The sequence below is a fragment of the Harmonia axyridis genome, chromosome 5, assembly GCF_914767665.1.
Source record: "Harmonia axyridis chromosome 5, icHarAxyr1.1, whole genome shotgun sequence".
NCBI classification, from domain to species: Eukaryota; Metazoa; Arthropoda; class Insecta; order Coleoptera; family Coccinellidae; genus Harmonia; species Harmonia axyridis.
In genome coordinates, this window is record NC_059505.1 from 36,673,037 (window position 1) to 36,692,316 (window position 19,280).

Genomic DNA, 19,280 nt, shown 5'->3' on the forward strand with positions numbered 1-19,280 from the left:
TGATATGGCCTCAGAAAGAAACGGGCAAAATTCATAAAACATCCTGTATCTCTGCTACGAATACAGTAAGACCCAATAAATGGGGTATCTCCAGAACCGCCTTGGTGCCAACTATGCACCTGTGAAGTATTTCTGTTTCCCAATGAAACACCCTGTATTCTGTGTTTACCTTTTAATGTCTGTTTTATGATCTCAGAAACTAATCAAGATCTTATTATGAGTAAGCTTTTTTGGAAAACTTCTTCAAAAGAAGAAAAATTGATGCAGGCAAATTTTAAAGGTTTCGCGTCTGATATTTCGACAGGTGAAAATCAATCTAAAGAAGTGTCTGTAAATTTAAAGGACATTGGAAAGGAATAACCAAATTTTTTTTTCTTTATCCCTCCCCTAAGGCTTATGTCTGGGTACGCCCCTGTTTAATAGAACCCCTGGGATAACATCGCCCATATTATCATTTGTGTTGATGATTAAATAGTCTCTGATAGAAATCATAGGGGCTCAAATAGCGATCTTCGAAAAGAAGCGTATATTTTACTCAATAAAATTCCAATTGAGTTTATGTTCGATCTATTGAATGTGGTATATTGTGGAAAGTAAATTGATTGCACTATGGACAGATAAATTCAAATATACAGGTTGTCCTCTATACAAACTAAAGTCAAGGTTTTTTTAATTCAAAATTAATGTATTGCTGGATTCAATTCTGGTCTTGTGTTTCAGAAAAAAAAACTCGGGTATCATGAATTGTTTTTACATTAGAAAAAAAAAACACTTTTTTGGCGATTGAGATAAATGAAAAAACAAACATTGGTCCAGTACTATACTTTTTGGTTTCTTGTTGTTTTGTGATATCTGACTTCCGATTTGAAGAAAAAAATTCAAAGAATTATCTAGTAATACCCAGGAAAATCAAAATTAATATAAAGATCCAGTTAGTAAGCTGTGATGGAATAATTAATTATAAGTGTTGGTAATCATTTACCCAATCTGTGGTGAATATTAATAAAGATTATATAAGCGATCACAAAATAGTACGACTATAAGAAACAACCTGTATCTCGACAACAAAACGTTTGCGAGTCCATGTTTATGGTACTTTTTTCCCTTAAATTATCTTTTATTTGCTTCTGTACCTACAATTTAGAAACACCCTGTATAAAATAACTTCAAGCTCTGTCCACAATATCAAACTGATTATAGTTTCAGAAGTTCTAAAACTATAATTAGTACTCTACTTGAATATTTAAGGCTTCTGAATCAGGACCCTTAAATATTCAAGTAGAATACTGAAATACTGAGAAATACAACGAGAAAAGCTTTTGAGCGCAATTAGCGCATAAATGACCAGTGCTCAAAAATTCCAGATTTCACATTAGTGCTTTTCTCATCTGCTTTCGCAATTTTTCTTGAATTTTTTCGAAAAATTGAATTATTGAAATATTCTTACAATCTCCTATTGCGGTGATTGATAATATTCAACTTGTTTAAGGCTTTTTTTGCGCGCTCGATAATTTTCGAAGAAAAAAGAAGAAACTAGAAATTTTCAAGGTATGTTTGAGATCTGATTGCATCGGTTGATTTTTTTTTTAGAAGATCAGTTTCTCAAAAATTATTCTTTATATTTTTGAAATTCTGTGAGAGCATAAAGAACAATGAAAACAGTAACTCATATAAAATTAGAATAGATTCAGATCAGAAAGTAAAATAAGATTTTTTTTAATTGTCATTGCTAGGTTCCGTTATTTCTTGACAATTATTAAATTCATTGTTATTTCACTTATCATTAATTTTTCTATTACGTTTTCGTAGTGCCACCCTGTATGCCACATTATTCAAATTGAGTAACTTACTCTAATTAAAGTGAGAAATTAGCCTCGTAGCTTCAATATCCCAGATATTGGAGTTCATCAGCAGGCGAGCTGTAGATCACGTTATGTTATGGAGAGAATAGCTCTGATGGGGGGCACAATAGACCATTAATATAGACCTACTTAATTAAATCTAAATCTAATCTACTCTCATTAACTCTGAAAGAACACTTTCTATTGCATTCATAGAAATGAAAAACTATATTTTGTAAAAACCGATTTTTAACACCTCAGTCAAATCTGGTTATTTTGAAGGCCAAAATGTGCCCAAATGAAAAGTACGTGCATACTATGAAAGATATATTTGGAACGCTGCCTTCAAGTCCTTTCTTTTTTTACTTTTGTTCGAGGTTGACCGTTCAAAATTTGACCAAAGAGCCGATAACCCTGAAAAATTACTTTTGCATGGCATGGGTTGTCAGTAGGATTATTGAGGTAGCAAAGCGGCAGTTTGCTGTTTATAGCCTTATTTTTCATTATTGAGAAACAGAATGTGTCATAGTCAAATATTTTCGAGACTGAAATTGACTATATTCTTGAACACAATGCAAAAAAAAATTTGCGCGGCAAAATTTTCGAGACAGACATCGTTTGTTTATAGGGTAAAACAGTCATAAATCTTATCATAATCATTATTGAGCACTCGTGCCCTAAACAACACAGTCTTTTGGTAACGATGTCTTCATTTATCGGGTTTTGAGTTGAAAATGGTCTCAATCGATAAGGTTCGACTCAATGACTGAATATGTATTTGTCTTCAAATTCGATTCTGTCTGTCTGTACATAAACACGACAACTCTAGATTATCGAATCTGCAAGAGATAAAAATACGATTTTCCAGAACCATAGGAAAATTTAATAGAATATCAGTAAAAATACAATATTTCCATAACCTCAAGTGGAACTTCAGTTTGTGTAGGTTTTTTCAGAAAGAATGATCCAATTTAAAATAGTTATGGCAACACTGTGCAATATTTCTTGTCACTTAGTCGTGAGTCGATGAATTCTCAGTTTTCACAATATCACCGATTTTGGTATAACAATTTCTAAACGTTGTTGAAGTTTGTATCTTTCCATGTTCAAATATCATACCCTACTTTACACAAATGACATAAGTAATGCCTAAAAAAATAGAGTGTTTCCATTAAATATTGTATATTGTATCTTTCTTATTGAAAACCTTTTATATACAGTGCAAATAAGAGCATAAGTTTTAGGGGATGAATCTTTATCGAAAATTAAAGACATCTTTCATGTTAACAAAAGCTTAAGACTTTTCCTTGAAAAGTTATACATTTCCAAAAATGAAAAAGAAAATATATTTTTTCTGAAATTTACTGAGAGTGTAAAAGGATCCCTTTGCCTTGGCTACACTTAAATGTAGATCAAATAAAAAAATTTTACATTATAACATATTGCAGAATCACAATGTTCTATAACATCGATATAATTGACTTTGTAGAATGAATATAATAATAATAATAAAAAAATTCTATTGAAATTAAACCCAGTACACAATAGAAAGTGTCTACAGAGAAGATACATCTTCTGCAGAACTTGAAAAATGAAATGAAATGAATACACTGATTACGTAGAAATTTTACATTTCACAGCAGATATTCGTTTATAATCACTGAAAATGGAGTTTTTATTAGATAAAACTCCATTTTCAGAGGTTATAAACGAATAGCTCCAATATATTTCTCATCAATAGTATAGTATCTATAGTTTGGAATGAAGATTCCGAGTTGAAATTAGTCAATGAGAATAGAAAAATTATCACCAGTCTACCTAGAACCAACTTAAGGGGGGCCATGACCCCTTTGACCCCCCTGGATCCACCTCTGCTGTCTTGTGCCCTATTTGCTGCGTTTTCTATGAACAAAACATTTCAGTGTCTACTTTTAGTTATTTTCTTTTATTTTGATTATTATTACAATTTTGTTACAAAATATGAAATCTCTAATGAAATTAATCTATTTTCAGATTGGTTTAATGAGAGGAGGATATCTTCTAGCTGAAGAATCTCCAGAGAGGTTGATCACACAGTTCAACGCTCAAAGTTTGGAAGATGTGTTCCTCAAACTCAGTGTCATCCAAAACATGGGCAAGAGGAGAAGATCTAGCATTGCTCAAGGAGTCACAGAGGCCATAACAGTACCAACAGGAGTAGTTAATGAAGGTAAAACCTGAAAAAAAAATTGATCTATCCTAATTCTTCTGGCTCTTGCTTTCATATGGGATATAGCTGCACTTTTCTAGTTTCTTCTACATAAGGCACTTGGTCTTTTTTCTCTCATCTCACTTTTTTTATAAAAACAACAATTTGGGAAGCACTGAAACCAATCAGTCCATTCTATGAAAGAAATTCTAGTTCAGACGGTCATCAGACCAGAAGAACTTGCTTAACACCTCCTCTAATTCTTATATTTCTGCCTAGGAGCCACAATCGATGATGAAATCTGCGAAATGTCTGGAGAATTCGGTGATAACGTCTCCATAACAAGCAGAAACCGAAGAGTATCAATTTCACCAGATACCACTGACACTCCAGCAGCTCTTGAACTACCTCCTGCAGAAGAACCACCAGTCCAGTTCTCTGACTACTTCAAAATCCTCAAAATGAACCATATGAAGGCCTTGGTGTGGAAAAATTTCTTGTGGATGTGGAGAAATATTCCAGTTATGGCCTTCATCATAGGACTTCCGGTTTGTCAGACGGTGCTGTTCTGTTTGTCCATAGGACACGAGCCTAAAGGACTTGGACTTTCTGTTGTGAATAACGAAATAGACTTCCCATATGAAAAATGTCAGTTTACACCTGGCTGTAACAGTTCTAGGCTGAGTTGCAACTATCTGAGTTTCTTGCAGAATAAGTCGTTGAATTTGGTGAGTTGATATTTTGTATGTTCAACAACCTCTCAAGGTCCAAACAACTTTTATGTTGGTGTTTACGTTGAAGTTAATAATAATCTTTATTCAGAATAAATACCAATAAAAATTTTGTTGATAAAGATGAAATATCGTGTCAAGACTATCGCCTCTCCTCTATTGATAAGCATTTGTCACCCTCATATCATCATTCAATTAAAAATAGAGAGAACATAATCAGAATAAAATAAAGGAGAAAAACAATAACACAAAAAAAATCATGGTAGATCTATGGGATTGGTAGATCTGCGGCGAGTGTTAGTTCTATGACTAACTACTAAGTTTTGGATTTAATTCAACCGATACTTTTCCAATCATTCAATATGGTTCACCTCAGAAACCACTGACCAATTTTTTTTTTAATAAATACTTAACTTCAAACTTACTTTGAATTTAAAGATTTTCCTTCGAAATATATGGCATCAAGTTATTTTTTTTTGCATGCTGAGTTCAATTTTACTTTTCCAAAAACCAAAACATTCAAAAATGTTTTATTCAAATGGGTTCAAATGTAGAAAATGATTAGCTCATTCGAAGATAAGAATTAAAGGAACTAATTTAATTTTTTTCCCACTAATTCACATTTTCAGTAATTCCAAAATACAGTAAGCATGTAATAAATATGACAAGATAAAATGAAATATGCAATTGTTTCCAATATGATACAATCCAGGAGAAAATGTTCTACTTACATATTTATGAATTTATGTTGTTGCAATTTGAGTTTTTATGTTTGTCATTTATTAGGAAATAATATAGTAGAATGACATACGAGTGGCATGAAAATTTCATTGCACTAGTGCAATAAAGAACCAGTCTTTTCACTAAGTAAAAAGTTTTTTCTTCACATGCATATATACAGGGTGAGTCAATAAAGCTCGATCGGCCGATAACTCTTGTAGATTTTGGGCTAGGAAATGTATTCAAATTTTGACGGAATTGACAGTAGTCAGCGAATAAGCTTAAATTATTTTTGACTCTACAGGCTGGTCCGGAAGTGGTGAAACACAATACCACCCTGTTTTTCGAATTGAAAATGCCCAATTTTTATATCATACTCCATGAAATTCTGATTTCAAAATACCACACTTGTCATCATTTATCTGTGGTACTTTTTGATGTAGGCCAAACTAGAAATTATATCTTAAAAACCGTTCGAGATAATTGTATGATTTTTTTTATTGAATTCTTGAAAAGTTATAACGTCTTCTGCAAATTAACAGATCACTTTACAGGTGGTCCAAAAGACTGCGATTTTTATAAATAGTACCACAGATAATTCATGACAAGTGGGGTATTTCGAAATCAGAATTCCATACATATTAGGAGTATGATATAAAAATTGGGCATTCCCAGTTCCCAATTAAAAAACAGGGTGGTTTCGTGTTTCACCACTTTCGGGCCAGCCTGTAGTCAAAAATGATTGAAGCACTTCTTATGTCCCATAGTGAATCAACGTTTCATATTATTTCAAAACATATTGGAATAAATACTTAAATATATCAGAAATTCAGAAAACAAACTTCAACTTGCCAAACTTTGGATTTCAGCAGGTAGATAAAGAAAATAATAAATATTCTGCTTATTATAAATTCGACAATTAGGAAAAATATCGGATTCCAAATCTTCAAATTTGCATATTTAATCGGGAATGACTCAAATAATTATATTTCATTCAATATAATATAGTAAAATTGTGGATTTGAAAATATATCACAATCCGACAACGTAACCTAACCATGTTGGGGACATGTAAAAATTGCGTTTACTCCCTCTATTTAAGTTCATTACTGTATGATATTGTTGCATACTTAGGTACTACATTGAAATGGTATTATTGGTATTGTAAAAATTGATTCCCTTGGAAGATCATAAGGGTAACACAAGGGAAATGTTAACAAAAACCGCACCCTTATAGAAACTGTAAATTAAGCCTGTATTATATCAATGTTATCATTCATCATATTCATATTTATTGTTATTCCAGTATTACTACAATTCGACAGAGGAGGCTTTGGATACGGTTAAAAACGGAGATACCTGGGCAACTTTGGTAATTCCAGCTAATTTTTCTGATGCCCTCAGAAACCGTATGGATTTGGGCAGAGCTGTTCAGGGATGGGATATTCAAAGTTCAACAGTTTACGTACACCAGGACAAGTCAAGTAGGTATATTTTTTTGGGGACATCAACCTTTTCGAGAAAGTCGAATTTAATTCGACATGAGTAATGAATTGACAAGGCTGTGCATTACGCTTCGAAGAATTTCACCCAACGTTGGAGTTATCTCTATTATCTTTGGTCCATACTTAGTCTCAGGTAGTTTTTGGAAAATTGACTTTATCAGCACAATTTTGGAAAAAATTCAAATTTTGGTTGTAAGGTTCTCTAAGCTCTATCGTAAAACTCAAAAAGGGGATTTATGATAGAGCTTAGAGACCCGTACGGCTTAGGTTCTGGGGAACTTTCTGAATATGTTGAGGGTTTGAAAGAAAATTTGAATAAAAGTTGTTTGAGAACGAGGAATTGGTTGCAAATGACTTATGAAAGCATTGTATGTATATTTGAAACCGTCTTTTTGTTGAAATCATATCTTCAGGATCAGTGGCGACGCCAGCTTTCAAAAACAGGGGTGGCCCAAGTAAAGCGAATTTATAGTTCTGCTAATCTTTTAATTATTTTAGCCTTAGTAGGCCAGCAGAATTTTAGGGGGGGCCGCCCCCCTTGACCCCCTTGGAGGCGTTACCACTGTTCAGGATATATGCATTAGTTCTAAAAATGAAATTAATTGTTCAAATTTAGACATTCCAAGTATTTCTGAAAATGAAATTTTGGAGAAATATTGTCTGAATTAGGTGGAATTGATTATAGATTTTTCAAGAAAATACTGAAAATATGCATAAAAAAATAGAGAAGTACTTATTTATACAGAATGTTCCTGAATGAGCGGCACCAACGAAAATTAAAAATTCCTTTGGCAGTTTTAAAAACAGAAACATAAACATCTGCCCAAAACGTTTTGTTTTCGAGATACAGGGTGTTTCTTGTAGAGCTACTCTTCTATGATGATTATACGATAAGATTTTTCCTTGCATTATTAGTAATAATAATAATAAGCACTGAAACTAATAATTCATTCATTCTCACAGCTCACTTACAAGATTTTTATTTTAATTTGGATTTTCCTGAGCATTTCCAGAGAATTGCTTGCAAATTTCTTTCACGAAATTGGTAGCAGATACGACAAAACCAAGAGAAATCAAAAAGTTTTTTACTAGATTAGACTATTAGAGTGGCCCATCAAAAAAAATAATTCAGGAGAAAAAAGCAGGCACTGTTTCAGAAAAAATATCAACCTATAGTTTTGCAATCGAAGTTGACATATCACGTGAAACTCTAAGTTCGAATATATATGCCGAATAAATTTTTTGTGCAGATGTTATGAGAAAAAAATAATTGTATCTGAAAATAAATCATTAGCGGGACCATGTTTATGGGACTTTTTTCTTGAAATTATCTGAAGAATCTCTCATTTTCTCTTGTAGGCACTTCCAAATTAGGAACACCTGGATATCGACACTAAATCGTGAAAAACCATTCAAAGGTTCAAATTCAGCCAATTTGGCAGGGGGCCACTTTCCCTAATAAAGTGTGAGGTATACTTTATTAGGGAAAGTTGCCTCCTGCCAAATTGGCTGAATTTTTGATATGCTATAGTCTAAGTCATTCCAAACGAAAAGTACAATAGACAGAAGTTTTTCTATAGGCTAGTTTTGACACTTGAGGCTGCTGGAAACTCTCATTTGTTCTCCATTGTTAAACAATACAAAACGTTATCCTGGATAATCATCACTATTCTAAGTAACCAAGATGTGAACAGTCATTACATTAATATGATTTATTATTGAGAACATTGTTTTTTGGTGTTGTTACATTTGGTCAATTATACAGATTACAGTGTGTTCCAGCTACTTACAATTTTTGAAGTTCTATTTTTCGAAAATGGTTAGAAATCGCTTCAGCGATCTACAATCAAAAAATGTTTATGACTCCTATTCTACACCTTATTATACATCACACTCGATAAAATATACGGAGTGTTCCTTTCAAAAGAAAGCGTAAGTTTCATTCAAGGTGTTCCGTACTGAAAAGTCCATCCATTTGCAAATTCATACCCTAAAAATCGCTGACATTACAATATCAGAATTAAAAAAAAAAATTTCACGGTCCTTAATATTTCTTATCCTTTCTCATGAATCTGCAAATGGATTTTTCAGTACGAAATATTTGGAATATAATTTTCGCTTTTGAAAGGAACACTCCGTATATTTTTTCGAGTGTAATGTAGATAAAGTGTAGAATAGGATGCAGAAGAAGATTTGAAATTTGATCGTTTCGATTCTGTCACAACACCTAAGACCTAATTTTTTTTTCAGATGAAAATATTGGAACCTTTATTCAGAGAGATCTGTATTATTCTCTTCAATCCTTCTTCGAAAACTTTGCAGAGTCATGTGACTACAGTCCACGTGTTGGTAGAATCCCCTTGAGGGTAAGTTCCTCATCCAAGTTCTCCAAATTTTGTTTCATACTTTAAAATCTATATTTTTTAAATTATCTAAATGTACTTTTTTCAGTACGAAAAATTCGTGTATGGAGAGGATTCACCTGAATTCACCAATTTTGCCGCACCTGGTGTTGTACTAACGTAAGTATATTTTGAAAATCTTGAATTATACAGTTGGATTATTTGAAAAGGGACAATCGAAATCTGTGAACTATCCTTAAGATCTTTTCAAATAATAGATACCTCAACTAATAATTCCTCCTATATATTCTTCAAAGGATTACTCCAACCATTTCTTTACATAAAATGAAGCGAGTTATAGGTAAATTTAAAATGGGAAAAATTTTCAAAATTTTGTCAAGTTTGCTGAATTGAGAAATTCCCAGAATTGGTCTGTCATTTAGGAAATAGGGAGAGAATGTAATCATCGCAAACTTAATTTCAATGAACTTACTTTCATATTTGAACAAGAAAACCCGCACATTTAGTAAGGCTAATGGATTTCCGTGAATTTGGCAGAATTTTTGTTATGTTGTAGTTTTTGATGGGCTCATTAAAGATGTCTGTAGCCAAAATTCTCAGAAATGTACAGTTTTCGAGATATGGTGCTTTGAAAATGTATTTTTACGTTGAAGCGTGTATCTTTCCACTATCGAATGGCATAACCTTCTCAACACAAAAAACATAAGAAATGTCAAAAAATACTAGACAATGTTGCTATTATCACCATTTCAAATCAAGAATTTTCAGTGAACATCGTATCTCCTTCACAATCTCCTTTTTTGTGCATTTTCCATTGACTTTAATAATGATTCTGGCATTCGGGATGGAAAAAAATCCAAGAAATCAAAAATCATAAGAATCAATTAAAGCCTACTTGACTTATAAAAGGTGTTACTAATTCTACATCATTTATAAGATTTAGATTTTACAAAATACAAATTGAGGAATTATTTACCTTTCGTACTTCAGTGTGAAAACCAAAAGTTCACTGTACTAGTATGAAAAAATACATTATTTCTATCTAGTGTGAGAAAAGTTATTTTCCTAACAAGTGCGGAAAGTGGTACTTCCCTGCATGAAACTGTGAAGCAGTTAAGAGTGGGAAAGACAATTTCCGCAAGAGTTAGATTCAATATTTTTTCTATAATTTCTCTTGAAATAAATTGAAACTCAAAAGATTTGATTAATTATTCACATATACACGAATGACAGACGAAATTCTGCATGTCGTTTTTCCCGCACTGTGTGGAAAAGTTACTCTTAATGACTTAAAATGCATGTGGAAAAAGAGTTGGAAGTGCGCGCTCGTAGAAAATAGTTATTTTCCTAACAAGTGCGGAAAGTGGTCATTTCCTGCATGAAACTGTCGTTGAGAGCAGTTGAGTGCGGGAAAGTCACTTTCCGCAAGAGTTAGGAACAACGCTTTTTCTACAATTTCTGTTGGAATAAATTTAAACTCAGAAGATTTGATTAATTATTCACATACACATGGATGCCAGACGAAATTTTGCACTGCTATTTCTTTCCGCACGCATGCGCGTGCTGAAATGATATAGCAGGTGTTTTTCCCGCACTGTGTGGAAAGTCACTCTTTGGTACTTAAAATGCGTGTGGAAAAAGCGTTAAAAGCGCAGGAAAATGTACTTTTCCGCCCTTGTGCTGAAAACCCTCCAAAATGTGAAATTTTGCCAATACAAGAACTATTTTTTTCCAGAATCATTTTCTTCTTGGCTGTCGCCCTAACCTCAGGTGCCATGTTGTTGGAGAGAAATGAGGGTATATTGGAGAGGTCCCTTGTCAACGGTATCACTGGAACAGAGATGCTGTTCTCCCACGTGATCACCCAGTTTACTGTGATGGTTTTCCAAACCCTCCTAGTCATTTTTGTGGCATTCTACATTTTCGATCTGAACCAAAATGGAAACATATTTAACGTCATTGTACTAATGATACTGACAGGGATGTGTGGCATGTGTTTCGGTAAGTTGGACACACCCTGTATAGGGTGGGCAAATTTCGATGTTTTAGCACTACAACCTTTAAACCAGGGGAGATAGACAAAATCTGATACCTCATTCTTGGTCTCTTTTTCTGAGAAACTAACAAGAGTAGTATTCATTTTCGGCCAACATATTTTGGTTTCGAAATATAAGCGAAAATTGGAAAAATGGCGATATCGAAAAACATTTTTCTACATTCATGCAAAAAGCAAAACTTTATTGAACTATATTTAGTGGAAAAAGAAGTTCTTTATTGCACTAGTGCAATAAAGTTTTTATTGCACTCATCTGTTATTCTACTTCAACGTGCTGTCATCATGACGAACATAAACGTCATTTTCCTACACCTAGTGCCGCACCTCAATAAATCATTTTTTGCTTTTTGCATGGACGTAGAAAAAATGTTGTATGCAACTCGTGCAAAAATTGTTTATAAACATTCACTTTTTGCACTTGTTGCATAAATAACTATTATATCTCCGCTAATACTGATGATAGAGCTCTGAAATTAAAACATTATACAGGCACTTTTTCACGTAGAATCCCACTGGCGTGCTTGACTTTTCCACGGGGTTTTTAATTACGAAGCTAAGGCCCAAAGTTTTGTTTTTTTCAAATAAGAACACTAGATTTCTGTGCACCCCAGAAAAATATATAATTGAAAAAATAAAACTAAAACTACCCCCTAACTTTCCCGTGAGTGGGCCTTTGTGAGCACATATTGAAGGACTATTAAGAAATCTTCCTATCAGTATTTACTTCAAGAATCAAGAACAGCATCCAATATAATAATGGAGAGATTAAGGATTTTATACTGGTTATTCGATAATTTGCAAGAATTGCACATCTTCGCGCAGTATATTCAAATTCTAACATTACAAAATCTAATCAGTGGTTATTTTTAGACTTTTTAACAGTTGTACCAACTTTATCGGTAAAAAAGTCCCTTCAGCAGGCTTTTAGAATGACAAATTCGTAGTACTTTTCTGACAAAATATAAATTCACTTTGATTTAGAGTTGTTTTTATTTATTCAAATTTTTTCAGGTTTTGTGGTTGCCTGTGTCTGTGATAACGAACGTAGCGCCACCTACATGGCCATGGGCAGTTTCCTACCCATAGTGATGTTGTGCGGTATCATCTGGCCAATCGAGGGTATGTATCCAATTTTGAGGATAGTTTCTTTCTTCTTGCCACTCACCAAATCGACTGAAAGTCTTCGCTGCATATTGGCCAGAGGTTGGGGCATCGACAATCCAGTGGTCTATGAAGGTTTTATCTCAACCCTCATCTGGATCATTTTCTTCCTGACGATAAGTATTTTGGTGATCAAATTCAAGAAAGGATAGTCTTTAGGAGTGTGTTGTTCTTAGTATCTAAGTTTTGTTGTATAAAGATGATAGATTAAATAAATTATTACCTCATAATGGATGTTTTTTATGGTTTATTGATTGAAGATATCCAGATCTTTTCCTTAAAAGAAGAATCAAGAAACTCCCTAACATTAAGCTATAGTATATTGGATTAGTACCATTGTTTGAAGTTTACATAGTATGACCATTGAATAAAGATATCGCCAAGATATCCAGATCTTTCCTTTAAGAGGGATTACCACCACGTGGTTTTTCGCGTATCAGTCAAACTTTGGTAACCATTCATTTCTCCTCTGGCATTCCTGCGATGACCAAATTTTGTTGGGTATACGAAGTTGTACAGAGTGGGCAAATTAGCGAGGTAAGCGGCTATATCTCAGGATCCACTCATCGTAGAGACTTGTGGTAAAAATTTTTACCTCTAAAGTGTACAAGAAAACACACTGGAAATTGTTTCGAAGTTCGTACCTCTACCGCTAGAGGGCGTAATAGCTATCGTCGAGTAGAAAAATGAATTTTACTCGAAAATGTTTCATATGAAGTTGAAAAAAAAAACATCATCACTGTAATCCTTGTAAAATTCTCTATCTTTTTGAATTGTCACTTTCGATTTGCACGGCGAAAAATCAAATTTTGTCTTTAAGTTCTGACAGAAACAGAAATCCCATCAAATTTGTATGAAGAACCAAAAAGGTCGCAAAGCGATAGCTTCAGGCGTTCTGGAGTTATGGCCGAAAAGAGATATTCTCCAACTGATGCACTGAAAAACTAAATTGTGTCTTCTTGCGGCCATAACTCCAGAACGTCTGAAACTATCGCTTTGTGACCTTATGTTTTTTCATGCAAATTTGATGGAACTTCTGTTTCTGTCAAGAAAATCCTATCATTACATTTGAAATTTCGGAGTAAAATGAACAAAACAATGAACTTCTGACTTAGCGCTCCCTATCGAAAGCAGCAAAAACAAATTTATCATGAGTATATTTTGTCCTCAATCAACAAGATATTATCTCTTAGACGAGATCTAATTTGCTCAAAAATGTTGAGCCAAACTGAAGTTACAGGCATTTCAATCAGTCAGATTTCTCCCTTTCCCCTACCCTTATTTGATGTCGTAAAATCGAAAGTGACAATTCAAAAAGATAGAGAATTTTCCAAGGGTTACAGTGATGATTTTTTTTCTTCAACTTTATATGAAACATTTTCGAGTAAAATTCATTTTTCTACTCGACGATAGTTATTATGCCCCCTAGCGGTAGAGGTATGAACTTCAAAACAATTTCCAGTGTTTTCTTGTACACTTTAGTGTTAAATTTTTTTACCGCAAGTCTCTACGATGAGTGGATCCTGAGATATAGCCGCTTACCTCGCTTATTTGCCCACCCTGTACATTCACTTCATCTCCTTTCCTTTTTTGCTGGAAATAAGTAGAAACTATACAAGACTAGCACTATACGACGACTTTCACGAAATTATAATTTAACTTCTATTGTAATGATTTTTGGTAGGTTTTTTCACGAATATTTTAAAAATATATCAGTGCTTTGTGCAAGGTGCATATCATCAATTTTTTTGCGAATAACGAAAAGTTTTTCCTTTTTCATTCGCAAATAGATAATATTTTCTTTCTTCCATGTAGACTATTGTTTAACAAAATTGGGTGAAAATCCCATAAAAATCGGTAATTTGTAAGAAGGAATACCTATCTCTAATTTCGTTTTCATCTAAGTGGTGTTTCCTCTTAAGAAGAGAAAAAATAAACTCCTTTACATTGAGCAACAGTCTAATGAATTATTACTAATGCTTGGAGATTACATATAGTAAGACCATTGAATGAATGAATATAAAGGATGTTCTACAAGCTCTAATGAAAAACTTTTTTTCGTTTTTTGGTTATTCCTATTCTGAGATTTTTTTTCCTATGGCCATAGGTCCGTATCATTTTCGTTTAGAAACTACAAGAATTTGAAATAATTCATTTTCATGTTTGAATCAAAAGTAGACCGACTAAAGAAAATACCAGTTGAATTGACAGAATAGTATTTTGCCTCTCGAATAAAATAATATCCACAAATATTTTAAAATTAACAATATTGATTCCGCCAACAGGATAATTTATTTTACATTTTGACTGATGACCTCTATCGTAAATTTTGTGAACTATCTAAGAAAGGAAAGGAATGAAACAGGTATTGTTAGGTGAATAAAGATTATTTTATTAACCCATTTTACAAGATGAAACAATCTACCTAAAGATGGCGTCACACTCGAAACCCATTCCAACTATTGAAAAGGAAAGTGTTAGTAGTAGGAACAATGCCAGTGTTATTAATTATTCCATTCATAATTAATTAATTGCCTTCAAATTGAATAGTAATGAAAATTTCACACTATGATTATAGGTTTATTATTTCCTCTGTAATCAATATAAAAAAATATATTAAAGCCTGTAACGCCGAGATTCGAACCCGAAATATAATTGAAAAATTCAAAACTATACGGTCTAGTAGTCTGCGGTGCAAAATATTGCATTCAATTTTATCGGGGCAGAGTATATTTCCAATTTTCTGATATACAGGGTGATTCACCGGGATGACTTATTATACGTTTATGGAAAACTAACCATAATTTTGAGCTGAAAATTTGCATATTGTGGTTTGAGAAAATGATCTTTCTCCCTAAAATATTTTCAGATCTGTACAACTTCCGGTTATAGCGTAAACAGACTACTACTTCCTTATTTCAAATGGCACACCTAGTATATTATTGCATCTTTAGATAGCTTTTTTGATGGCAATTTCGGCAATATGCCATACCTTGGGTAAAATACAACGCTTCATGAGTTAATCGGATTCTTATAAAAAATGGTGGCGATGAGGACTCACATTTTTTTGAATATTTCAGCAGAAAAAGCTTTTTTCGAAAAAAAAATTTTCTTTTTCGATTCTGCAAATACGTAGTATTGTAAGACTGTTTGCGGCTTGGACAAAAAATGTGAAGGGTGTTTATAAGAAGGTCATGAACTTGGACAACTCAAATTCATCAAAACTCAAGATTTTCAAATTAGAACCTATATTTTTTATCCTTTCAGTAGATTCTACGTACAAAAATAGCTTTGGAATACGTTCCATTAATTTTGAAGGCAAAAAACTAAAAACCCCATGCCTGGACACAATTGAACTAATAACAATAATTTTTAAACCCAAAACAGTTAGGTATGAGTTTTCCATTTCCTTCTATAAATTTCAATTTGGCAATCTTCGTTTAGAAATACTAGAAATATTATATATGTTTGTAACTACCTTTTAAGCGTTCGAAATGTTCTTTACCGCTTTTTACTAATAATACTGGCAACAATTTTTTAGAAGAAAAATTCGAAAATTTCATCATAAATTGTGTATATCAGTTATTATTCAAATTTTTGAGTTCTCTGTTTACAAAACCTTTATAAGTGTATATTAAAAATATCTCAAAGGCCACACGATGTTCCAATCATTTATAAAGACCCTGTATAGGGTGTCCCCTAGAAAAAATGAACGACACATATACATTCATTTTTTTCAAGCTCAAAGGGATTCTGCTATTCTTTCACGAATTTGGGACACCCGATATATTGAGAATAGAATATTTACCCAGTTAAATAAACTGAGAAAATTGTTGCAGCGATAACATTGTAAGTATTAATTGTATTCTGTCGATAAGCTTGATATTGTTTGTTAATCTTGATTCAGCGATCACCTCATTCACGTTGAACAATATATATTTTGAGGCTCCTGTAAAAGTAAACAGGCAAGTGCATTACACACCAGAAAAATCAACATCAAAATAACAATAATTACTCTCTAGCAGAAATCGCAAGTCATTCACTGAACTCAAACGATAACAAATGAACGTTGAAGACGTAGTAATTTAAATCTCGTATTTTCTAAATTATCAGAAATGTATGAATACTCACCCTGTATAGGTACTTACCACTCATCAAGAAAAATTTATCAGTTTCTAGAATATTCCGTACATAAACTTACGTGTTTAGTTAGCCATATCTTCTGACGTTAAATAGGTTGGTCTATTATCAAAGCTATAATAATTCAGGGAGGGTCATTTTGAGCAACGTTTATTTTCGAAGTGAATCGTAATTGAAAATTTCAATGCTATTTTTCATTATCTAATGAGAAATGGAACATTGGGAACGATAAGCAAATCGATCGAAAGGTAATTTGAATTTTGTATCGAGAAAATAGACGATTGGAGCCATATAGGAAAAATACGATTGTTGATCTATGGGTTTTTTCGAGTTTTTTAGGTATAAAATACATCAGTTTACTTCACGACTCTTGCACAATTTTTAACGAATTATTACCATCAACGTTTCGTTATATGAAATTCTGTTATTTGATCGATAGTTTTGATTTCGTATTTTGATCGATATTTAAAAAATATATTATACAAAAATTAATGTAGTTTCAACATACTGAAAAATTGTTCTGATCTGATCTTAGAGTAATAAACATAGATAGAGGAACTATACGCAATTTTCACATGTCCCTAACATGGTTAGATTACGTTGTCGGATTGTGATATATTTTTAAATCCACAATTTTACTATATCATTATGAATGTATATTATATTGAATGAAATATATTTATTTGAGTGATTCCCAATTAAATATGCAAATTTGAATTTTTGGAATCCGATATTTTCTCTAAATGTCGAATTTATAATAAGCTGAATATTCATTATTTTCTGTATCTACCTGCGGAAATCAAAGGTTTGGCATTTTTTGCTCTCCTAGTGTCATTGGTTGTTTCACGTCGTTTGGCGCGCTTGAAGTTTCTTTTCTGAATTTCTGATATATTTAAGTATTCATTTCAATATATTTTGAGTTAATATGAAACGTTGATTCACTATGAACATATGAAATGCACTCTTTTTGGAGTAACTCGTGAATTGAGTGAAATATCGTATCACTCATATATTTTCATTTCCGCGCGCTTCATGTCAAATTTGATAGTTCATGTTGGGGACAAAATTCGCTTACTGAAAATGACATATGCTCCATCTATCAATGTTTATTACTCTGAGGATCTGATAAGACCAACCACAGAAAATTTTTTGGGAATGGATTACCTATTTTTTTGAAAATTCGAAAGCGATAAAGGAAAAATCAGATCAATCTTTGTTCTCATGACATGTTACCAGAAAGTTTGACTTCTGTTTTGTGTTTAAAATACTGAATGAAATATATTGAATCGAAAATCTACATGCTAAATTTCGTGGAAAAATTACGCTAATAAAAATTTCAAGTCAATAATTTTCTAATTTTCTTTTCACGAATTAAATATTCCATGAATTTTATGCTCGAAAAATTTTACATGGCGATTATTGAAAATAATGATCCAATATATGAATTATACTTCTTTCAATAATATCAGCTGAAAATGTTCAAATAGGTGCGATGAACTTTTTTAAAATACTGAAGCGCTGGCCATCCGAAGATTTGAAATCCACGAGATGACTAGGTATACAAAACTAGAGTTCAACGGTTATTGACCGTTCAAAAGCTTCTTTTGTAGATTCTTCTTTCGGTGCTAGATCACCGTTATAGAAAGAAGACTTCTCTCCGAAGATAGTTGAACCGAGAACTTCATTCCTAGTGGGTTAGCTTCTAATTTAAGATTTTCCATTTTGTGGCACAGACGAAATTCACGATCTGGCAACTTCGAAGCAGTTGCTTTTTGATATAACTTGGATATCTGAAACCAAACAGTTTATTTCAATAAATAGATTGAATTTTATGATTATACGTACGTGATCGTGTTTTCTAGAAATTCAAATTTGATATTCTTCTTATCAGCCTTTAAAATTCAAGGATCGGATTTTTTAGTTAAAATCTTCGATGCATCCAAAGACCACAGTCCAAAGCTTCATTTTCAAAAATCTCATTCTAGAAATTTTATTTTATTCCATTCATTAAATCGGTCAGAAATTGCTTTGAAAGGAATACTACATTGTGTATCTAGTTGTAAAAGCAATTCTTTTCTGGAATCGCAATCAACATTATCATAAATTAATGATTTATTCGATTAAATAACGATTGCCTATGAATTCGTTTTCTTTACAATCGATAAGTTTATCATTGTGGCGAAAGTCAGATAATTATTCCATCAAAAAAATTTCTATAAATATATATCTTAAAAAGCTTCGTTTGCGACATACAGGGTGTTAAAGATTGAAAAAAAAATAGTTTTTTACCTATAACTGTAGTATCTAGTATCTACTTTTAATTTTTAGGTATTGAAGTTTTCATAATGTAATGTTTCGAATAAGATGAGTGTCTTTTCCCAAAATTATCCAGTGGCGTAGATATAGGGGTACGATGATCATTTTATTATTCAAAATTAACATCACTGTCTTTTTTTCGAAAAAATGATTTCATTTCTGAAATCAACAGAGCTTCATTGAAAACAAAGGTCTCTTAAATTATTTTCATAGAATGTACCAATTTCGGTATAAGCGAGTACAAAGCAAATACTATTCA

At 32.6% G+C, this 19,280-nt stretch overlaps 1 protein-coding gene across 2 annotated transcripts in view; it reads left to right on the forward strand.

Moving 5' to 3' along the window:
- LOC123679768 (ABC transporter G family member 20) overlaps positions 1 to 12,795 on the forward strand; it is a 43,761-nt gene extending 30,966 nt beyond the window's left edge. For both annotated transcript variants that reach the window (XM_045617251.1, XM_045617250.1), the window contains 7 exons: positions 3,855 to 4,050; positions 4,309 to 4,757; positions 6,787 to 6,964; positions 9,236 to 9,351; positions 9,437 to 9,507; positions 11,084 to 11,349; positions 12,416 to 12,795. In XM_045617251.1, the coding sequence (XP_045473207.1) occupies positions 3,855 to 4,050; positions 4,309 to 4,757; positions 6,787 to 6,964; positions 9,236 to 9,351; positions 9,437 to 9,507; positions 11,084 to 11,349; positions 12,416 to 12,717 (1,578 nt within the window). In that variant the 3' untranslated portion in view covers positions 12,718 to 12,795. The remainder of the gene's footprint in view (positions 1 to 3,854; positions 4,051 to 4,308; positions 4,758 to 6,786; positions 6,965 to 9,235; positions 9,352 to 9,436; positions 9,508 to 11,083; positions 11,350 to 12,415) is intronic.
- Positions 12,796 to 19,280: the final 6,485 nt, after the last annotated feature.